Raw genomic sequence first — 22,235 nt, forward strand, 5'->3', positions numbered from 1 at the left:
ACACAAACTGTGTCAAATTAAAAGAGTCAATAAGGTTTAAAAAATCCTTCACCAGTGGCTTGTCGGGACAGCATACATGGATATTAAAATCTCCAACAATGAGGACATGATCATAGCGGGGCATAATTCCTGCTAAAAAATCCGAAAAGTCATTGATGAAGTCCTTTTTGTATTTGGGCGGGCGGTGAATGACAGCGCACAGCACCGCGTCAGCGCGACACACCTCAAATAAAGTCATTTCAAAGCTGGCGAAAAATGACGAAGGAAAGCATTACTTACATTTATAGTCAATTTTATAAAGTGTCGCCGTTCCTCCTCCGCGGCCTGAGGTATGAGGAGGGTTAAAATAGCAACAATCTGCCGGCAGAAGTTCGGAGAAAACACTGGACTCACCGGCACCGAGCCACGTCTTCGTTATGCACAGGAAGTCCAGACAGCATGACTCGAAGAAATCCCTGAGTGGGAACGTTTAAGGTGTGAGCAAAACACCCAAACTTGAGCAGGTGGAGCTTCTTGGGAGCAACATTCATATTGGCAGCGTTGTCAACGGTGGGTGCTTGTCCTTCAAGACCATTTTGGCCCTGTGGGACCGCTTCAACCACGCCACCATGGCACAAATCCTCGCTGCCCAGTTGGATACTGACAAGATGCTATAGATCTTCTGCGCTCCACGTTTAAGGTGTGAGCAAAACACCCAAACTTGAGCAGGTGGAGCTTCTTGGGAGCAACATTCATATTGGCAGCGTTGTCAACGGTGGCTGCCACGACCTTCGCTTGGATCTGGAACTCTTCCAGGATCTCATCTATTTCTTCGGCTCTGGTGTTGAGGACTTTCTCCGTTAACTGACCCTCCGAGACGTAGTGCACAGTTACGGAGAGGTAGTGATCCTGCGTGACAGCTATCCAACCGGCAGCAGTAATAGCTACCTTGCTAACCTGCTCTAGCTCAGAGATCAGATTGGCCTTCTCCACCTCATACCACGCTGGGACCAGGGTGTCAGACAGCTTTAATCTGTACTTGGGGTTCAGAGCTGCTAGAGCCTCCCCACAGAATAGTGATGGGATCGGCAGTTCTTTTGACTGTACTGAATCACTAGAATCAGTTCCTTAAATTGATTCGTTCAAAAAATTTGTTCACCGAATCACCCCCCCCCCCCAAAAAAAAATAATTGGGGGGGGGCGTGCGTAGTACAGACAGTACAGTGCAGACATTCGTGCACTGCGTAGGGACTCGTGTTAATCTAACAACAACAACAGTTGCTGTCAGGTGTATTTATAACGACATGGCTTCCCACACTTGAAAAGGAAGGACTCGATGAGGCTCAGGATTTCACTCGTATTTCAGTTTATTAACTGGAATCTTGGAAGGTGAAAAACCTTTAAACACACAAGAATAAAAGCTTTTAAATAAAATACAGCATTTTGCAACAAACAAAGTAAGTACATTAACTCAGGTATTTTATAAAGGTAAGTACATTTTTAACATTAATTAATACACATTAACCAGCATTTCACTTAACTTAATTAACTTAGATTAATAAGGTAAATTAGGCATTAAATAAACAGAAATATAGTTCACATGTTAGAACCATCTACTTTTAAAGCAACGTGTTTTACCTTAAGTTTTAGCCTAAATTATTTTATACAGACTTTAGACATGAATTTCTACAACAAGTTTAACTTGACACTTCTCTATTAATTCATATGAAATCAAGCATTTTAAACCAATATTACTGTAGTTTTTAACATAAACACTTTTAACAGAAATACTATTTTTATACATGAATTAAATGTTTTACTCTGCCTTTTAATAAAGCAAAATCCACTCTCTATATTAATATACTTCAAATTACATTTACAAGGCTTTAAGCGCCCTAATTGCCCATTTCTTGTCTCTACAAGTAAAACAAATATTTGTGGTGAATAAGATAAAGAAAAGAAACAAAATAAGCACCAATTGTACCTTATTTAACAGTTCAATTATCTAAATAAACATTCTTCTGAAGTTGAGCTCTGCCATCAATCACAGCGCATAAACTTCAACAGTCGGATCATGATTAAACAGTCCAGTGGAAAGAGGTGAGCTCACCGGTAGTCCGTTTGGTTTGAGTCCTTTTTCCCATGCGTTTGTGAAGTGCTTTCGTGGTTTTAGTGATCGTCTCTGTCTCTGCTGCTCTCAGCTCCGTCCTGCACACTGAATGAAACGGGTGCATTTGTTTGCTTTGTCCTGTCTGCGCTGCTCATCAGTCTGATTGCGCTCACCTGCTGGAGAGCGCACCTGGTGAGGCGCGCCGCGGAGCAGCGCTTCTGCTGTGACGCGCATGCAGCGCTTCTGCTGTGACGCGCATGCAGCAGCACAGCCGCTGTCACACACACACCTTCAGCCGCACCTCCAGGCAGATCGCCGCAACAGTTGCAGTAGAAGGGATAATAATAATAATATGAATCAGAATTGATCCCCAAGGAGAAATGTATTTTTGTTATAATAACTGTGTAAATAATAGCCTATGTATGTGTACATACCTTAGTTATTATTTTTATTTTAAATCTTCTCAAAACAGCCTGCTACACTTTACCCCCCGCCCCTTCTTTCTGTCTCCTCTACTAGTCTACTCTCATTTTGTTTTCATGTGGCTTGTTTTCATGGGATCGGCAGTTCTTTTGACTGTACTAAACACTAGAATCAGTGACTGACAACGCCACACTGTGGCCGCAGTTCAGTACGTGTACCGAATCACTTCTGCAGTTCTTTTGACTGTACAAATCACTAGAATCAGTGACTGACAACGCCACACTGTGGCCGCAGTTCAGTACGTGTACCGAATCACTTCTGCAGTTCTTTTGACTGTACAAATCACTAGAATCAGTGACTGACAACGCCACACTGTGGCCGCAGTTCAGTACGTGTACCGAATCACTTCTGCAGTTCTTTTGACTGTACAAATCACTAGAATCAGTGACTGACAGCGCCACACTGTGGCCGCAGTTCAGTACGTGTACCGAATCACTTCTGCAGTTCTTTTGACTGTACAAATCACTAGAATCAGTGACTGACAACGCCACACTGTGGCCGCAGTTCAGTACGTGTACCGAATCACTTCTGCAGTTCTTTTGACTGTACGAATCACTAGAATCAGTGACTGACAACGCCACACTGTGGCCGCAGTTCAGTACGTGTACCGAATCACTTCTGCAGTTCTTTTGACTGTACGAATCACTAGAATCAGTGACTAACAACGCCACACTGTGGCTGCAGTTCAGTACGTGTACCGAATCACTTCTGCAGCAGCAGTACAGTTTAATTGCAAATCAGCATTATTATAATGATAGCTACTAAACAACAACAACTGTTGCAGTAGAATGGATAATAATAATAATAATAATAATATGAATCAGAATTGATCCCCAAGGAGAAATTTATTTTTGTTACAATAACTGTGTAAATAATAGCCTATGTATGTGTACATAAATTAGTTATTATTTTTATTTTAAATCTTCTCAAAACAGCCTGCCCTACACGTTACCCTCCGCCCCTCCCCCTCGCGTCGCTGCTGCTCAGCCTGCACGGATTTTCTTTAACTTTATGTGTTGAGATAATGGGGACGTGTGTTTGTTTTCATGTGGCTTGAGTCAACATTAGCCGTTAGCTTGGAGAATGAATGGAGAACGGATGCCAATGGCATGAAACATATCCCCGCGACGGGGGGAGAATCACTCGCGGCATTGGGGCAAGCAGAGCAGAGAGCGAGAGCGTTGTCGTTCACTGAGTGATTCATGTCGTTATTCCACGGTGAACGAATCGTTCGCTCAGTCCCTCCCCCCGCCCTCTCATTGGCTGCGTCGTTCGCCGACGTCGAGGGTTCAGTGAGTCACAGAATGCGCCAGTTCCACTCATACCGGCATGGTCGCGGCGGAGCTCAACTGAACTGAGAAAGGAACGAATCAGTTCATGAAGTGATTAGGTTCAGTACGTTCACTCAAAAGATTCGTTCTTTCGAACGAATCGTTCGCGAACGACACAACACTACCACAGAACACATTGTTGTGGGAATGAAGCACATATACTCAGATACACTGACTGTGATTATACAAGGTCTATCATATCCTGACAGTGCCCCTTTAAGTGGGCCACCTAAGAAAAATACATGCAGGGAAAATCCTGCATTCATTTGTATTGTACAGCACTTTACATTTGAAACACATCTCAGAATAATGGTGTTGTTTACTTTTTGCTCCATTACATGTCAGCAAAATACAATTATTAACCTACTTGTATTCGTCTGTGTTCACCAAGTTGAAGGGGAGGGGATTTTTCACCATCATTCTCGCTATGGTAAAAGGGTTAAAGCCCTGTGCTGCAGAGCAAACACTGCCCTGGTCACTCTGGCTGTCATGAATGTCATCATCTGAAATAGGATAACATTAACATTATCTTAATTCACATCTTGCAAGCACTAGTTTATTAGACAGACCTGCAAACTCTGGAGTGGTGTAGGCTACAAGATACCGTTAACGACACATACAAAAAGGCTAACGTCAACGTTACCGTTAGCCACTGACTATGCTTAGGTAACGTTAGTCTAGCTAACATTACTGCAGTCCTGGTTGACATAAGAGGTAACGTTATTTTAGCCTAAAGGTTACAAGTGAGCAGATATGGAAATTAACCGGTAACAGTTAACATTAGTTACTCACCGGCACTATAACTGGGACTGGGACTGCAGGTTGAAGCAGAGGAAGAGGGGTGTGCTTCGTCGTCTCTGTCGCTGCTTCTCCACGTGTCGAAGACACGACACCTTTCTCTCACCTTCCGGTTATGTACGGCCTGAACATGTTTCAACATGCTTGATGTACTGCCCCCCTTACATGAGAGCGAAGCCTGGCAATAATTGCATATAGCCATTTCCTCATCGTATTTTTTACTAAAATATAGCCATGACTTAGAGCGTTTTTTCCGGTCAATTATTTTAGCTGTTTCTGTATCTGCCGCCGAATGACTGAGCTACGTCATTTCCTGTGACGTCCCACAGGACACTTCCTGTGACACGTGATTCGACTAACGAACCAAATCTTTTTCTTTACTCTAGTGGCTTTGATAAAGGGAACCGTTTCTCAAAAATCCATGGAATCAGTTCTTTTCTTATCGAACAATCGGGAGAACCGGTTTCGAACATCAACCCTACTTACACATCTGTGAAGGCACCATTAATGCTGAAAGGTACATACAGGTTTTGGAGCAACATATGTTGCCATCCAAGCAACGTCTTTTTCATGGACGCCCCTGCTTATTTCACCAAGACAATGCCAAGCCACATTCTGCATGTGTTACAACAGCGTGGCTTCGTAGTAAAAGAGTGCGGGTACTAGACTGACCTGCCTGTAGTCCAGACTTGTCTCCCATTGAAAATGTGTGACACAATATAAAGCCTAAAATACGACAACGTATTGTTGAACAACTTAAGCTGCACATCAAGCAAGAATGGGAAAGCTTCAAAAATTGGTCTCCTCAGTTCCCAAACGTTTACTGAGTGTTGTTAAAAGGAAAGGCCATGTAACACAGTGGTAAAAATGTCCCTGTGCCAACTTTTTTGCAATGTGTTGCTGCCATTCAATTTTAAGTTAATGATTATTTGCAAAAAAAACCAAGTTTCTCAGTTCGAACATTAAATATCTTGTATTTGCAGTACATTCAATTGAATATAAGTTTAAAAGGATTTGCAAATCATTGTATTCTGTTTTTATTTACGATTTACACAACGTGCCAACTTCACTGGTTTTGGGTTTTGGAATTGAATGTGTAGCGCGGCCACAGCATTTTTATTACCGCCACACTTTGAAAAATGATATATATTTTTTAATGGAAAACAAATTAAAGTAATATAATATCTTGTTGCCCCCAGAAAAACATCACACAAAGTCTGACGCTATTTTTTACTTTTATTACCAATCTCATGAAAACAAACGGCACAATTTCAGCAGGTTTTACCTCCCGTTCTAACACTTTCGTCTCGTGAGTGCACGCTTCCTCGGACACAAAACAACACTTCCTCATTCTCTGCCAATTACCTTTCAGGCATGGACGGTGTGTTTGCAAATATGGGAAAAATCAAATCCAAACCACATTAACATAAAACATTAACATTAGCTGGTAATTACAGTATGAATTGGCAAATACAGCCTATTGTTTGCACACTATTGACAAGTGGTGCACCGAAAACTTGACCACCGAAAAAACGACTTTGATCACCCAAAACCATCCTACTGAAACCGGTTGTAAACAAAACACGCGCCATTGTCTGGAGTGTTGTCAGCATGTCTGTGATGTGGACGGCCATCAACAAAATGTGAAAATATTAAGAGGAATTTTAAGAAGTGAAAGTTCAACTCGAGCAACAACGCGACATCATGCTCGCTGCAACTCTCTTCTTCCGTCAGAGACATCGAGGGACAGAAGTAGAGTCTCAGAATAAGAGTACATTCTATAATAACACCAGAAGAAAATGCTAGATTTGTTGCTGGTTGTTTTGAATAAAAATAAGTCATTAAAAGTCTGTAAACACTTGAAAAAAATACAAAAAGTACATTGTAAAACATTGTAAAAATATGGCAATACGATAACAAAAAAATGTTAATACTAATTATCAACATTGTTTTAAATGTATGTATACTTTTTTGGAGCCTTTTTAAAGAAAATCATTTTGTAGCAAATTATGCAAATTACTCAAAAACATCATGGTGACGCCCATTACCACTCCCCCACCACTACAGGTATCTTGGCAACCATATTTGTACTCAAATAAAAAACATACTAAACCAAAAAAGTATTTCCCCCCATCTTTTTCCATTTTCAATCCTTTTTTTTATTTTTATTTTTTATATGAATTTATTAATCAATCAACAAAACAATACACAACAATACCACAACAATGCAATCCAATTCCAAAACCAAACCCGTCCCAGCAACACCAAGAACAACAATAAACAGAGCAATTAAGGACACACAAACATGACACGGAACAATCCAAATGTAGAAACAAAAATGAACGTTATCGACAACAGCATCAATATTAGTAACAATTTCAAAATAGCAGTGATTAAAAATCCCTCATTGATATTATCATTAAAAACATTACTAAAAAATAATAAAAAATTAGAAACGAACAATAGTGTCACAGTGGCTTACACTTCCATCACATCTCATAAGCTTGACAACACACTGTGTCCAATATTTTCCACAAAGATATAAGAAGTCATATTTTGGTTAATTAAGTAGTTGAAACAAATTTAAATAATGGATCCCATATTCCAATATATGACTCATTATTATCTAAACTAAATGCAGTTTGTTCTACTGATATCATCTCCATAGCTTGTGTGTACTAGTCAGTATGAGTTGGACTATCAACAGCTATCCATTTTAAAAATATTACCCTATTATGCATATTGATAGAAAAGCATTTTTACTCTTTGATGACACATTACTAAATTGATGTAGATCCCCAAGAATACAAGTTTACAGTGTCATTGGGATGTTTATATTAATGATAGTGATTGCTTCTTTTGTTGTTTTCAACCATAACTCTTTTATTCTCTGACATTCCCACTATAAATGAACAAGAGTTCCCTTCATACATAACTTGCTATCTACTACACCAATTTTAAACAGCTGATAAGATGTAAAATACAATATATTCAATATCTTAAATTAAGACAGCTTATCTTTAATGCTTCTAAAGGGCTTATTGGCATTTTTCCAAATATCATTCCATGATATGTCTCTTTCATCTAAAATGTTTAAGTCCATCATCCATTTCCGAACACATGCATCATTTGTGTGGTGTTCATTTATTATTCCATAAAATAGTTTAATTAATTTCTTAATTGTATCTTGATTAAAAAGTGCATCTTCCAGTTCATGGCTATTTAAAGACATACATTCAGAGGATATGCATTTATTTACAGCGTGTTTTAAAGAGATAAAATGTAAAAAATGATTTCTGGGTACATTATATTGATCAACTAAATCATTGAACGGTTTAAAAGAGTTTTTATTAATAATATGATGAGGTTTAGTAATACCTCTGTCTTTCCATGTTGTTCATTTAACCACATTTTTATTAATGATAATATTAGGAATGTACTAAAGCGGTTGAATTACAGATGTCATTGGGTTGATTCCTAGTATTTTCTGGCACAGTTTTAGAATGTTAAAGGTGGCTTCTGTTGGGCTCTGCCTCAATTCATTAGGTATTTTTTAATATAATATATATAAGCTCCCCACATCAATGTCCAAATTCATTAACATATTTTTTTCTATGTTGATTCAGTCTTTATCTGCAGAAGAATGGAATAAGTGGCTTGCTTGTTCACAACCGAAGGAGATATAGTAATGTAAGAAGTTTGGTAATTGTAGTCCTCCTTTATCTTGTGTACAAGACAACCTTAAGTATGAACATCTGGCCTTCTTTCCACACCATATAAAATGTGATATCATTGTATATATTTTCTTAAACCAATTTTTATTAATTAGGACAGGCATCATTTTCAGTATATAATTAACTGCTGGCAGTATACTAATTTTTACTGTGTTCACCCGACCCCAAAGGGATATTTGGAGACGTGACCAACGTTCCATTTTGGATTCTATCTTATTTTTTAAATGTTTAAGATTTAGATCTCTACTTGCATAAAGGTTTGGTGTAATATGTAGTCCTAGATATTTGATTTCTGCCTCTTTCCATTTAATTTTGGAGTTCTGAACTTGTGATTTCTTCCAGTGTTTATTAAGTGGTAATATTTCACATTCGTCCCAATTGACTTTATACCCTGATAAACAGCCATATTCAGTGATGACATTATTGATATAGTGAAGAGAGGAGTTAGCATGTGACAGGTAGAGAATTATGTCGTCACAATACATCGATAGCTTATTATACTGAGAGACAATTTTTATACCATGAATATTATGTCCACTTCTTATTTTTGCCTGCAGTGCCTCAGACTGGAAGTCTCTGCAGAGAGTGGTGAAGACGGCGGAAAAGATCATTAGGACTCCTCTTCCTCATATCTTTGGAAATCGCAAAAAGTCGCTGCCTGACCAAACTCAGAAAATCTGTAGAGACTCCTCCCACCCCCACCTAGGACTGTTTTCACTGCTGGACTCTAGAAAGAGGTTCTGCAGCCTCCGTAGCAGAACCTCATTGTTCTGTAACAGCTTCTTCCCTCAGGCCGTAAGACTCTTGAACGCACCATAATAATCCCCTCAATTCCCCCCAAAACCGGATTAACTCGCTGGAATATAAAGACAATATAACATACATCCATAAACGTGGATGCATATGCAAAAGTGCAATATATGTATCTGTACAGTAATCTATTTATTTATTTCTGCACCTTATTGCTCTTTTATCCTGCACTACAACGAGCTAATGCAACAAAATGTTGTTCTTATCTGTACTGTAAAGTTCAAATTTGAATGACAATAAAAGGAAGTCTAATCTAAAATCTAATCTAGGCTAAATTAAGTAAAGTCGTTATGTAGAACACAAGGAAGTGTTTTAAATTTAGAAAAAATAAATAAAAATGACTCCTTTAATGTGCCTTATAATCCGGCGCCTTTTGTATTAAAATAGAACTGACTAGACCTGCTCATCGGCAGTGCGCCTTATGGTCGGAAAAATACGGTACTTTACTTCCGCTTTTGTAGTTACGCTATAGCGTCCTGAAAAATCTAAACGTTTAAAAGCAAGACTGAAGTTTATGCATGTTTTAAATAAAAGTAAATACATTTTTAAACACCGTTTCAAAATCGTATTTAAGACCTTTTATGAGATTTTAGGAACATTTTAGATAGTTCAAGGCCTTAAATTCAAATTGTTGGATTTAGGACTTTTTAAGACTGTTAAAGGCCCCGCGGATACCCTGTGAGAACTAATCACTAATCATGGTACGGCAGCTGCACCGCTGCAGACAGGGAGAGGCTCCAGAGAGTGGTAAAGGCAGCACAGCGGATCATCGGCTGCCCCCCCTCTCCGATAGACATTTACATCTCCCGTGGCCTCAGCAGAGCTACCAACAGTATCAAGGACAGCTCCCACCCTGGACCTGACCTGTTTGACCTTCTGCCCTCGGGAAGGCGCTACAGGGTCATCAGGTCTAAGACAAACAGACTCAAGAACAGTTTTTTCCCTAAAGCCATAATCATGGTGAACTCTCATAGGCACTGATTTTATAGTTTAGCACCTCTCTGTGTGCAATTTTTTACTTTCCACCCACAGTCTGAATGCTTCTGTATATATGTATATAGTATAATATTTAAACAACACATTCAGAACATTCGTTCTCAGGACTGGACTGTGCACCTTACCTCCTTTTGCACTATTTTTCTTTTCTTTCCTTCCTATGTTTTGCATATTTATAGACTGTCGCACTGATACTGGAGCTGCTTTTAATCTCATTGTACCTGTGTATAGTGACAATAAAAAAAAGGCATTCTATTCTATAATGCGCTTGTGGAAGTTGCCTCCTAGCAGCTCCACTGTCAGACACGGCACAGGAGCCAAGCATGCAGGTTTTAACAAGGTTTTAATAAACATAGGCTTTTAACAAAAGTTTTCTCCAGCAGAACGCGACCTTTCAGTCGCGTCCGTATCCTCTCTCCCTCTCTGCTCCAGGCCGCTTACTGTTAAAGACAACAGATGATTAGATTAACACGTACCACCTGTGAAATCTAATCACCTGCCAGCTGTGTCTCGCCGTCAGCACTGCCACGCCCCCATCTGATGGTGCTCTGTCCCCAGCACCATGGACAGAGGTGGTGACCTTTGCTCCTGCAGGCAGCGCCGACAACATCTGCCTCCAGAGCGCTTTATAATCCGGTGCGCCTTTTGTATGAAAATAGACCTGACTTGACCCGCTCATCAGCAGTGCGCCTTATGGTTCGAAAAATACGGTACATAAAACATTTTTGATTAATCGAGATGAATCCACAGCAACCCTCTTATTCATCTAATTAAACTGTGTATTCGTTTGGTAATAATAATAATATGTATGTACTGTAAGTCACTTGGAGATACAAATAAATGATTCTGCGTAGGATAAACAGCTCAAACTTCCTCAATAATAAAAGGGATGCCAGCTTTTGATACTTTTTTTTTTTTACAATTGTGTGAAGGACATTTAATGTGTTTATGAAATGAAAATATTTGTCCTGTGAAAAGCTCATTGGAGACCTAATCTGACATAAAAGAAGCACGTCAAAGTCAACATTCGTCAGAAATGTCATTAAACCTCTGGGACTTAAAGGCCACTGAGCTTTTCCAACTATTTCTAAGAAAAAGCAACGGATGTGAGCATGAAAGCCTCCGACTGTGTTTGTGTTGGCAGGCTCTCCCTCACTCACATCTGTTTCCGTTCTGCTTTTCACTCCTCGGACATTTGCACGAGAGCACTCCAAACATGTATTTTCTGAAATAAACAAGACGTAATATAATAACGCCATCATACTTTCCTTTGCTGAATAAACACAATTAGTTCAACATTGCTTGCTGAATTTTAGTTGGCTCAGCACACAATGTATTGTGAGCAGAGTTTACACACACCATATTAGGAGAAACGGGGAAGCAAAGCCCCCGACAACCTGTTTTTAATTACAGTCTGCATACCTTTTGTACGGTAAAAGTTATTTGAGGACTTGGGAAGATTTGATTGGCAAACAGTGATGCAATTCCCTAGGCTAAGATGCTGTATGTAAGTTTAACATGTGTCCTAAAAGGCACATGCATGGTTATTTTGCAGCCATACTCTATAAAAAAACAACAAAACTCATCAAGGATTCTTTGTTTTGGTACTCTTCTGCAGAATGATACGCTGGCAAACTGCACAAGTAGACTATCAGTGCATGGAGAAAAATAAATGCATGTTTTATTTAAATCAACCCCGCCCATTGAAATGAATTGAAATCAATTTAATCCGTGCCTGGCCGTCCCAAACAGCACAAAAAAACATGCCATGTTATCAGGCATTGTTTATAAGTCTGTACATTGTGTTGCATTTTTAATGGGTGAAAAGTGCTTTATAAATAAAGTTTGATTAAGTGCATATTATATTGAATTTATTCACTCCTTCATGTGAAATGAAACACGATTAATGTGCCGTATTTTTCGGACTATAAGCCGCACTTAAAATAAAAACATCTCAAAAATCGACAGTGCGCCTTATAACCTGGTGCGCCTAACGTACGGACTAATTCTGGTTGTGCTTACCGACCTCAAAGCTATTTTATTTGGTACATGGTGTAATGATAAGTGTGGCCAGTATATGGCAGTCACACATAAGAGATACGTGTAGACTGCAAGAGGACGCCAGTAAACAACACCAAAACTTAAAATGTTGCATTGAGAATACAGAATATTGCACACGACGCTCAAAAATATGTCAAAATGTTTTAGTACGACTTTGATAAGCGAAGAAGCCGCACCACTTGATGGATCGTCGGAGCATTACGGCTACCATAGTCAGACATTCTGTGCTTCAACATACCAGTATTATTATGGTGTGTGTGTATAAGGTAAGACATATTATCTGGCGTTTTGTTTAGCAAAATTATGCAAAAGCAACTTTTCTTACCTTCTGGTACCTGCTGATCTGTATTTGGGATCGGCATAAGTCCTGAAAATCAGAGCGCGTGCGCCATTATAGTCCGTGACGACGCCGTAGTCGATAAAGTTCTTCTTTTTCTCTATCTTCTTGTTATTGGGGCATTCATCCTTCGTTTTTGCTATAAATAACCTGCACAGTGGCCTTGTGGTTAGAGTGTCCGCCCTGAGACTGAGACTAGAGTTACCCTCGGCGTACTTGATTTAAAAAAAGAGAGTGGGAGACATAAAACAAGAGTTAAAAATGGAAATTATGGTTAGGCAATTATGTAAATGATTTTTCTGCTGTTTTTTCTTAGTTTAGGTGTATTTTTTTCTTGGTTCTACACTATTAAATGTTCGAGTATCAAATTTGATTGACTGACTGAGGGGTTGTGATATTCATCACAAACTAACCAAATCTATTGACTGGCTCATGAACATGAACAAATGGTTTATTTTTATTTGAAGCGTGGCAGTGATGAAACATTCAATTCAGGGGTGTCAAACTCATTTTAACTCAGGGGCCGCATGGAGGAAAATCTGTGCACACGCGGGCCGGACAATTAAAATCATGGCATTAAAACTAAAAAAACAAAGACAACTTCAGATTGTTTTTATTTGGCTTACTTTTGCCAATAACACATTCTGAAAATATTACAATAAAAAAAAAAGAAAACAAGTTTAGATCCGTGAAATAATGTTTATAACTGAATAAAATACATATGCATAAAAATTTATTTTTTGTTTTCTTATTTTACTGCAAAATCAAAAAAATGTTTTTCACTGTGTACTTAACAAATATACTAATCAAATGCATAGGTAATTGGATAATAATATCATTAGGTGAATCCCTATACTTTTGTATTTATACATTATTTACGGTTACAAGTGGCTCTCTGAATGCAGCCATAACTGCGATGATCTAGATCAGGGGTCACCAACGCGGTGCCCGCGGGCACCAGGTAGCCCGTAAGGACCAGATGAGTAGCCCGCTGGCCTGTTCTAAAAATAGCTCAAATAGCAGCACTTACCAGAGAGCTGCCTCTATTTTTTTTATTTTCTAGCAAGCTGGTCTCGCTTTGCTCGACATTTTTAATTCTAAGAGAGACAAAACTCAAATAGAATTTGAAAATCCAAGAAAATATTTTAAAGACTTGGTCTTCACTTGTTTAAATAAATTCATTAATTTTTTTACTTTGCTTCTTATAACTTTCAGAAAGACAATTTTAGAGAAAAAATACAACCTTAAAAATGATTTTAGGATTTTTAAACACATATACCTTTTTACCTTTTAAATTCCTTCCTCTTCTTTCCTGACAATTTAAATCAATGTTCAAGTAAATTTATTTTTTTACTGTAAAGAATAATAAATACATTTTAATTTAATTCTTCATTTTAGCTTCTGTTTTTTCGACGAAGTAAATATTTGTGAAATATTTCTTCAAACTTATTATGATTAAAATTCAAAAAAATTATTCTGGCAAATCTAGAAAATCTGTAGAATCAAATTTATATCTTATTTCAACCTCTTTTGAATTTCTTTTAAAATTTTTGTTCTGGAAAATCCAGAAGAAATAATGATTTGTCTTTGTTAGAAATCTAGCTTGGTCCAATGTGTTATATATTCTAACAAAGTGCAGATTGGATTTTAACCTTTTTAAAACATGTCATCGAAATTCTAAAATTAATCTTAATTAGGAAAAGTTACTAATGATGTTTCATAAATTCTTTTTTAATTTTTTTCAAAAAGATTCGAATTAGCTAGTTTTTCTCTTTTTTTCGGTTGAATTTGGAATTTTAAAGAGTCGAAATTGAAGATAAACTATGTTTCAAAATTTTATTGTAATTTTTTTCGTGTTTTCTCCTCTTTTAAACCATTCAATTAAGTGTAAATATCATTATATATTAATAATAACATAGAGTTAAAGGTAAATTGAGCAAATTGGCTATTTCTGGCAATTTATTTAAGTGTGTATCAAATTGGTAGCCCTTCGCATTAATCAGTACCCAAGAAGTAGCTCTTGGTTTCAAAAAGGTTGGTGACTTCTGATCTAGATAGTGATCCCAATCACCTCCACAATCTAATCACTTCTTCTCTCCATTTCTGACATTTTCTGAAAGTGAAATTAAAATCCGCCCCTAACTGTTTGAGCTATGTTGCTTACTAACAAACAGAAAGACAGACAACCCAGATCATTCATCAAAGGAAAAATTAAATGTCCATCTTCGTCTTTTGTCCGTTTGTAGCTTCGAAAAAGGCTGCAAGAGGGTTCACTCTTTGCGACCGTTTCACCATCTTGTGAGAACCCTCTTTGTCTATACGAGAGGAGGCTGGGTCGCTAGCCGCACACACATTCTTGTATTTGTCACCTTCTTGAGACCTCTGAAAAAATGCCTACCTCTTTAGGACCACCCTTTCTAGATATATAAAGATTTGTATTTACAACATTGATAATATATACATACTATGCAAATATAAAAAAAGGTAAGCTTTTAGTTTTGTAATTGTTTTTTTATCTTCATTATTTACTTCACGTTATTACAGTATGTCTCTATATACATATTCATTTTTTTAATACATTTTGGCCAAAGAGGGCGCATTTCAATTTCTTACACACACTTGTTATTTCATATGTTGGCCACAGGGGGAGCACTTTTAAAACCAACACACAGTCAACTTGAAAAATCCCTCCTTTTTGGGACCACTCTAGTTTTGATAGATTTCACCACCAGGGGTGCAAATGAGACATTCTCTATCAGATGCAATGGTTTTCCGTATTGGGACCATGATTTCAGTCCTAACTTGTTCACCGGTCCTCATATAGAAGGTACTTTTCCTTGTTGATGTCTCAAGGGTAGAAATACAAGAACACACACACACACTTTTGTATTTTTTTACCTTCTTGAGACCTCCAAAAAAATGCCTACTTCTTTAGGCCCACCCTTTCTAGATGTATAAAGATTTGTATTTAAAACGTTAATAATACATACATACTATGCAAATATAAAAAAGTTAAGCTTTTAGTAATTTTTTTTTGAATTTTGTGTTTGTAATTGGTTTTTAATCTTCATTATTTACTTCAAGTTATTACAGTATGTCTCTGTATACATATTTTTTTAAATACATTTTGGCCAAAGGAGGCGCATTTCAATTCCTTACACACATTTGTTATTACATATGTTGGCCAGAGGGGGAGCACTTTTAAAACCGACAAACAGTCAATTTTAAAAATCCCTTCTTTTTGGGACCACCTTAATTTTGATAGATTTCACCACCAGGGGTGCAAATGAGACATTCTCTATTAGATGCAATGGCGTTACGTATTGGGACCATGATTTTGGTCCTAACTTGTTCACTCGGTCCTCATATGGAAGGTACTTTACCTTGTTGATGTCTCAAGAAGGGTAGAAATACAAGAACACACGCACACACACACTTTTGTATTTTTTTTGCCTTCTTGAGACCTCCGAAAAATGCCTACCTCTTTAGGCCCAACCTTTCTAGATATATAAAGATTTGTATTTAAAACGTTAATAACATATACATACTATGTAAATATAAAAAAGTTAAGCTTTTAGTAAAAATTTGTTTTAATTTTATGTTTGTAATTGTTTTTTAATCTTCATTATTTACTTCAAATTATTACAGTATGTCTCTGTATACATATTTGTTTTAAATATTTTTGGCCAAAGGGGGCACATTTCAATTTCTTACACACACTTGTTATTACATATGTTGACCAGAGGGGCAGTACTTTTAAAACCGACACACAGTCAATTTGAAAAAACCCTCCTTTTTGAGACCACCCTAATTTTAATGGATTTCACCACCAGGAGTGCAAATGAGACATCCTCTATTAGATGCAATGGTTTTCTGTATTGGGACCATGATTTCAGTCCTAACTTGTTCACGGTCCTCATATGGAAGGTACTTTTCCTTGTTGATGTCTCAAGAAGGGTAGAAATACAAGATCCCACACACACGCAACACACCTAAGCCGGGGGTTAGCAACCCGCGGCTCTAGAGCCGCATGTGGCTCTTTAGCGCCGCCCCAGTGGCTCCCTGGACCTCTTTCAGAGATGTGTGAAAATGGAAAAAGATGAAGAAAAAAAATTGTTTTTTGTTTCATATCGGGAGAAATTCGGGAGGGTTGGCAACTATGCCTTAAACTCATCGTAGTTTGTACGATGTACAACTTTCTTCGACGCTGCCACAGAAAGACTTGTTTTATGCCACACCTTCTTTGTCTCATTTTGTCCACCAAACGTTTTATGCTGTGCATGAATGCACAAAGTTGAGCTTTATTGATTTTATTAATTTGCTGGAGTGCTTATCAGGCATATTTGGTCAATCCATGACTGTAAGATAATCGATGCTAACATGCTATTTAGGCTAGCTCTATGTACATATTGCATTACTATGCTTCGTTTGTAGGTATATTTGAGCTCATTTAATTTCCTTTACTTATCTCTGTGTATTTAATTTATATTTGCATGTCTCATGACACATTATCTGTATGTAATATTGGCTGCATTTCTCATAATTGTTTGTGTGCCATTTTGTTCCAGACAACAGCAAACATTACCTAGCACGCCAAAGATTGTAATAAATCTATTAAAAGAAGACAGCCTTTCATTTCCTTCAACTTGGACAAACACATATATACCTTTGGCCATTAAAAGCCAGTAATTTCCAGGAGTTATCTCACCCTCTGAGTAGCCTCTGATTTGCTGATGGTTTCCAATGTTGTAAAAATGTGTAAAATAAATATTACATTTCAACATTTCTGTCAACAAAGATTTGCTTCAGCCTGCGACACATAGTCATTTTGATAGTAGGCTATTATAGGTAATATAGACACTTACGTCATGTGTTGCCTTCATTATAACACTTATATAAGACTTTTAAAGTCATTTTGATAGTATGCTAATATAGGCACTTACATCATGTGTTGCCTTCATTATAACACTTATATAAGACTTTTAAAGTCATTTTGATAGTAGGCTAATATAGCTAATATAGACACTTACATCATGTGTTGTCTTTATTGCAACACTTTTATAGGACTTTTCATTTTTTGCGGCTCCAGACAGATTAGTTTTTTTGTATTTTTGGTCCAATATGGCTCTTTCAACATTTTGGGTTGCCGACCCCTGACTTAAGGTAACGTAGTAGAAATGATCCGGATCAACTCCTAAACCTAATCACTTGTTCTTTCCTGAAAGTTTCATCAAAGTCCGCCCATACCTTTTTTTAATAATGTTGCCAACTAACGGACAGAAAAGGCCTTGTGAAAACAAAAAGGTGTGTGGGCCATTATTTTCCCTTAAAAATGTGCTTAACCCTTGTGACCAACTACAAGAATTGTTTGATGAAAACATTTAAAGTGGAATCTAATTTGATGTTTACAAATACAAATACATTCAGAGGAGTGTGCAGCAAATATATTTTTATGTGGTCAAGACAAGACATGCATACAAGATTGTCTGACATATCCAGCACAGTTCGAGCCCCTAATCATTTTTCTCTCTTTATTTTTTTATGGCAACAGACTGATCAATCTTTGCCACAAAGAGCAACCCTTCCAACAAAAATGACTGAATAAGTGCTGAATATGTAGCTGATGGTATTGTGTTAATTCACGGCATACACGTGTTTGTGAAAGAAAAAAAAAATACATATCACCACATTTTGTGAAGTCACATTGCACACAAATATTAATGCCACCATTGTTTACATTATGTGAAATAAATGAACCAAAATCATCTTACACTTGCAAAATATCAATGCTACCGAGTTGTTTTTTTTTGCAGAAATGCTTATTGTATTGTATGTCATCATTCAAATATTTATTTTATTTCTGTGCTATACTTGATGGGATCTCATAACTACTTTTCATTGACAAAGATGGGCAGGATTTACTGTTGCAAAACAGAAATACTCTATTGTTTATTTTTGCAGCTTTCATTCACATCAATAAAAATACATGGGAAAACCACTGCATCAGGTTTTTCTAAACTATTATTAAAAAAAAAACATATCTCACCGCATTTTATATTCTGTGAATCCCTCCTACGCAACCTCCCATCTTAGCAACTTGCAGTTTAGTGGCCGAGGGGCCCGACCACCGGGCGTTCTAAAAAGACCGGCTCCCGTTGGAGACCGAATAGAAAGGAAGTGAGTGTCTTAAGTTGGCAGTGTTGTGAGAGAGTGAAAAGTGAGCTTTATATAATACACTGTTCATAATGATACAGTGTCATTTGCAGGGACACTTTTTATTGTTTAAACATGTCAATACATAGGGGACCTGATTTGCCATCACTGTTTAAAAACAACATCAACAAAAACAACATGATTATTTTAGTTTACACCAAAAGGCGTCCAAAATATGGCCTGTTTTAAAATAAAAAATTGGTCCCCGAATCCTTAGATTTTTCAGTATGCAGCCCACAGTGGGAAACAAGTTTGGACACATATATATATATACACACACATTTTTACAGTACAGGCCCAAACTTTGGACACACCTTTTCATTAGATGTGTTTTCTTTATTTTCAAGACTATTTATATTGTAGATTGTCACTGAAGGCAACAAAACTATGAATGAACACATGTGGAGTTATGTACTTAACAACAAAAGTTGAAATAACTGAAAACATGTTTTATATTGTAGTTTCTTCAAAATAGCCAGCCTTTGCTCCGATTACTGCTTTGCACACTCTTGGCATTCTCTTGATGAGCTTCAAGAGGCAGTCAAGAAATGGTTTTCACTTTGCAGGTGTGCCTTGTCAGGGTTGATTAGTGGAATTTCTTGCTTTATCAATGGGGTTGGGACCATCATTGTTAATGAGAAGGTGTGTCCAAACTTTTGGCCTCTACTGTGTATATATATATATATATATATATATATATATATATATATATATATATATATATATATATATATATATATATATATATATACACTACCGTTCAAAAGTTTGGGGTCACCCAAACAATTTTGTGGAATAGCCTTCATTTCTAAGAAAAAGAATAGACTGTCGAGTTTCAGATGAACGTTCTCTTTTTCTGGCCATTTTGAGCGTTTAATTGACCCCACAAATGTGATGCTCCAGAAACTCCATCTGCTCAAAGGAAGGTCAGTTTTGTAGCTTCTGTAACGAGCTAAACTGTTTTCAGATGTGTGAACATGATTGCACAAGGGTTTTCTAATCATCAATTAGCCTTCTGAGGCAATGAGCAAACACATTGTACCATTAGAACACTGGAGTGATAGTTGCTGGAAATGGGCCTCTATACACCTATGTAGATATTGCACCAAAAACCAGACATTTGCAGCTAGAATACTCATTTATCACATTAGCAATGTATAGAGTGTATTTCTTTAAAGTTAAGACTAGTTTAAAGTTATCTTTATTGAAAAGTACAGTGCTTTTCCTTCAAAAATAAGGACATTTCAATGTGACCCCAAACTTTTGAACGGTAGTGTATATATATATGTTGGTCAATGACGGCATGTTAAAATAAGATAAGGACAAAAGTATTGGGACACCATGCTTGCACGCAAACAAAAAATATTACTCATTTTAACCGCACATTTGCAGCTGTAACAGCTTTTACCTACGGGGAAAACATTCTACAAGAATTTGGAATTTGTGAGAATGTTTGTCCATTCCAAAATATATTCATGTGGCCAAATCTGTGTTTTATGGTGGTGTGTTCTTCCACACCAATCTCGCCCTAAAATGCCTTTATTACATTGTACACTGGGGCGTGTCATGGAAGATCAAAAAAAGGGCCTTACCCAAACTTTCTCAGTCCCAATCATATAATTATGAAATGTCCAAAAGTGCAGCCTAAATATTTAAGTTATATTGTAAAAAAAAAGAAAAAGTGACCCTCTGTGGAAAAAGTGTCTTTGATGAGATAAATACTAGATCCAGTTGGAACGAGCATGCACTTTGAGTAAAATATTGTCCCAAGACTTTTGTCCGTAGAGTTTATTTCTGTTAGTCACTATGATACAGTACATGTAGCGTATAAAAGTTGATATTTATGTTTTCTGAAGCAAGTAAAGACCTCTAAATATCTCTGTGTGTAATTGAGTGTTTCTGTGGTCACATTTCCCTTTAATAAATTGCAAAATTGATTTTTTTTATGTAATTTTGTCTTGCTATCATTGGTATTAATGTTGTTTAAATAAGTGAAATTATCCTTCTTTTGGACACTCTTGAACAGACGCAGCGTCGTCAGATGAGCTGTTTTATCTCTTCGACGTGAACCTTTGACATGAGCTTTGTCTAAATTATTACTCAACCAAAGTTGTTAGGTAGCACACGGGACAAAATGTGGTGAATAATCAAATTCATTCTGAGCAGCTTGCTTTTTTTATGACGATTGGGAATATGTTGTGTAAGAGAGGTGGATGGCCTTTTTCCAATACAGACACGCCTCTACTTACAGACATTGGACATACAGTATAAACAGACTGCATCTGTGTAAGATTACTTCCGCCTTAAGTGAGTAGACGTTTTGCTGCAACCCAGACTAAGCTTTATTTTGTCTTTCTCAGCAGCGAACATAAACAGTAGCAGTTGAAGCATAAACAGTATGCACAAAAGTTACTGGGACCTAGACTTAGCTTTTCTCTCTGAACACATTCGGTACCACTGAAGTAGGGGAGTGTCTGCATAGTGTCTTTTCTGTACAATTTGGAAAATATTCATTTTGATAGTTTTTTTTATAAGTTTCAGCTTGTTCCATCTAAATGATTGGAAAGTGAGCAATTTCAGCTGCAGTTGTTTTATTATTATCAATTAATATAATTTTGATTTTACCAGAACCTTAACTCCCGACCCAGCTGCTGAGTCTCCTGCGCAGGTTTAGTTTACCAAGAGCTCCTGGTACTGCTCAGATTTTAAAAAGCGCCCAAAGGAGTCTTTTTCCATCAGGGAGTAGATCCTCTTTTGGGCCAGGTCAAAGGTTTCAGGAGAGAGATCGACCAAATTCCTCAAAGTCACATCCTTGGTGAAGTGGTCAATGTTTACCTGTGGCAGAGAAACATATACAGTATGTTGTCACCAATGGGTAGTTTAGAGATGTTATGTTATAATGCAGTATGATGCAGCATGTTAACAATTTGTTCTCATGTTGGAAGAAGAAAATACACTAACAAGTTATTACAGTAAGAGACTACAAATATGACAATTGGAAGGTCAGCAGTGAAAGTGGATCACAGTTTGTAAACACCCAGGCACATGTAGTGAAAAGAGTTTGAGCAGTTTGATACCTAGCTGTATAACCTGTCCTCCAACTTCAGAGTTTTGGTCCAATTGAGAATAGTTTCAGTGTACGCTTAGAGCTGCCAGCTTTTTGGCTATTGTTCTATTGTTCTAACAAACACTCTTGGTGCAACTTAGACACCTCAGTGTTGCATCCTGGGTTCATTAGGTGTTGCGGGTCTCAAAACAGACACCCTCGCCCAGGTGACCCAACCGGGGCTGATCAGGCCTGTGTCTAAGTAGCTTGAGTAGCCCACAGATCCCCCCTGCTTGATCCACAGCCATCTTGATGCCTTTTCTGCTGCATCGGTGAT

General features: G+C 37.4%; 1 protein-coding gene across 1 annotated transcript in view; it reads right to left on the bottom strand.

The window, feature by feature from the left end:
- Positions 1-18,071: 18,071 nt before the first annotated feature.
- LOC133635371 (regulator of G-protein signaling 5-like) overlaps positions 18,072-22,235 on the bottom strand; it is a 46,408-nt gene continuing 42,244 nt past the window's right edge. Inside the window, exon 5 of the mRNA XM_062028511.1 lies at positions 18,072-21,687. Coding sequence (XP_061884495.1) covers positions 21,523-21,687 — 165 coding nt within the window. The 3' untranslated portion in view covers positions 18,072-21,522. The remainder of the gene's footprint in view (positions 21,688-22,235) is intronic.

Source organism: Entelurus aequoreus, linkage group LG19 (assembly GCF_033978785.1).
Source record: "Entelurus aequoreus isolate RoL-2023_Sb linkage group LG19, RoL_Eaeq_v1.1, whole genome shotgun sequence".
NCBI classification, from domain to species: Eukaryota; Metazoa; Chordata; class Actinopteri; order Syngnathiformes; family Syngnathidae; genus Entelurus; species Entelurus aequoreus.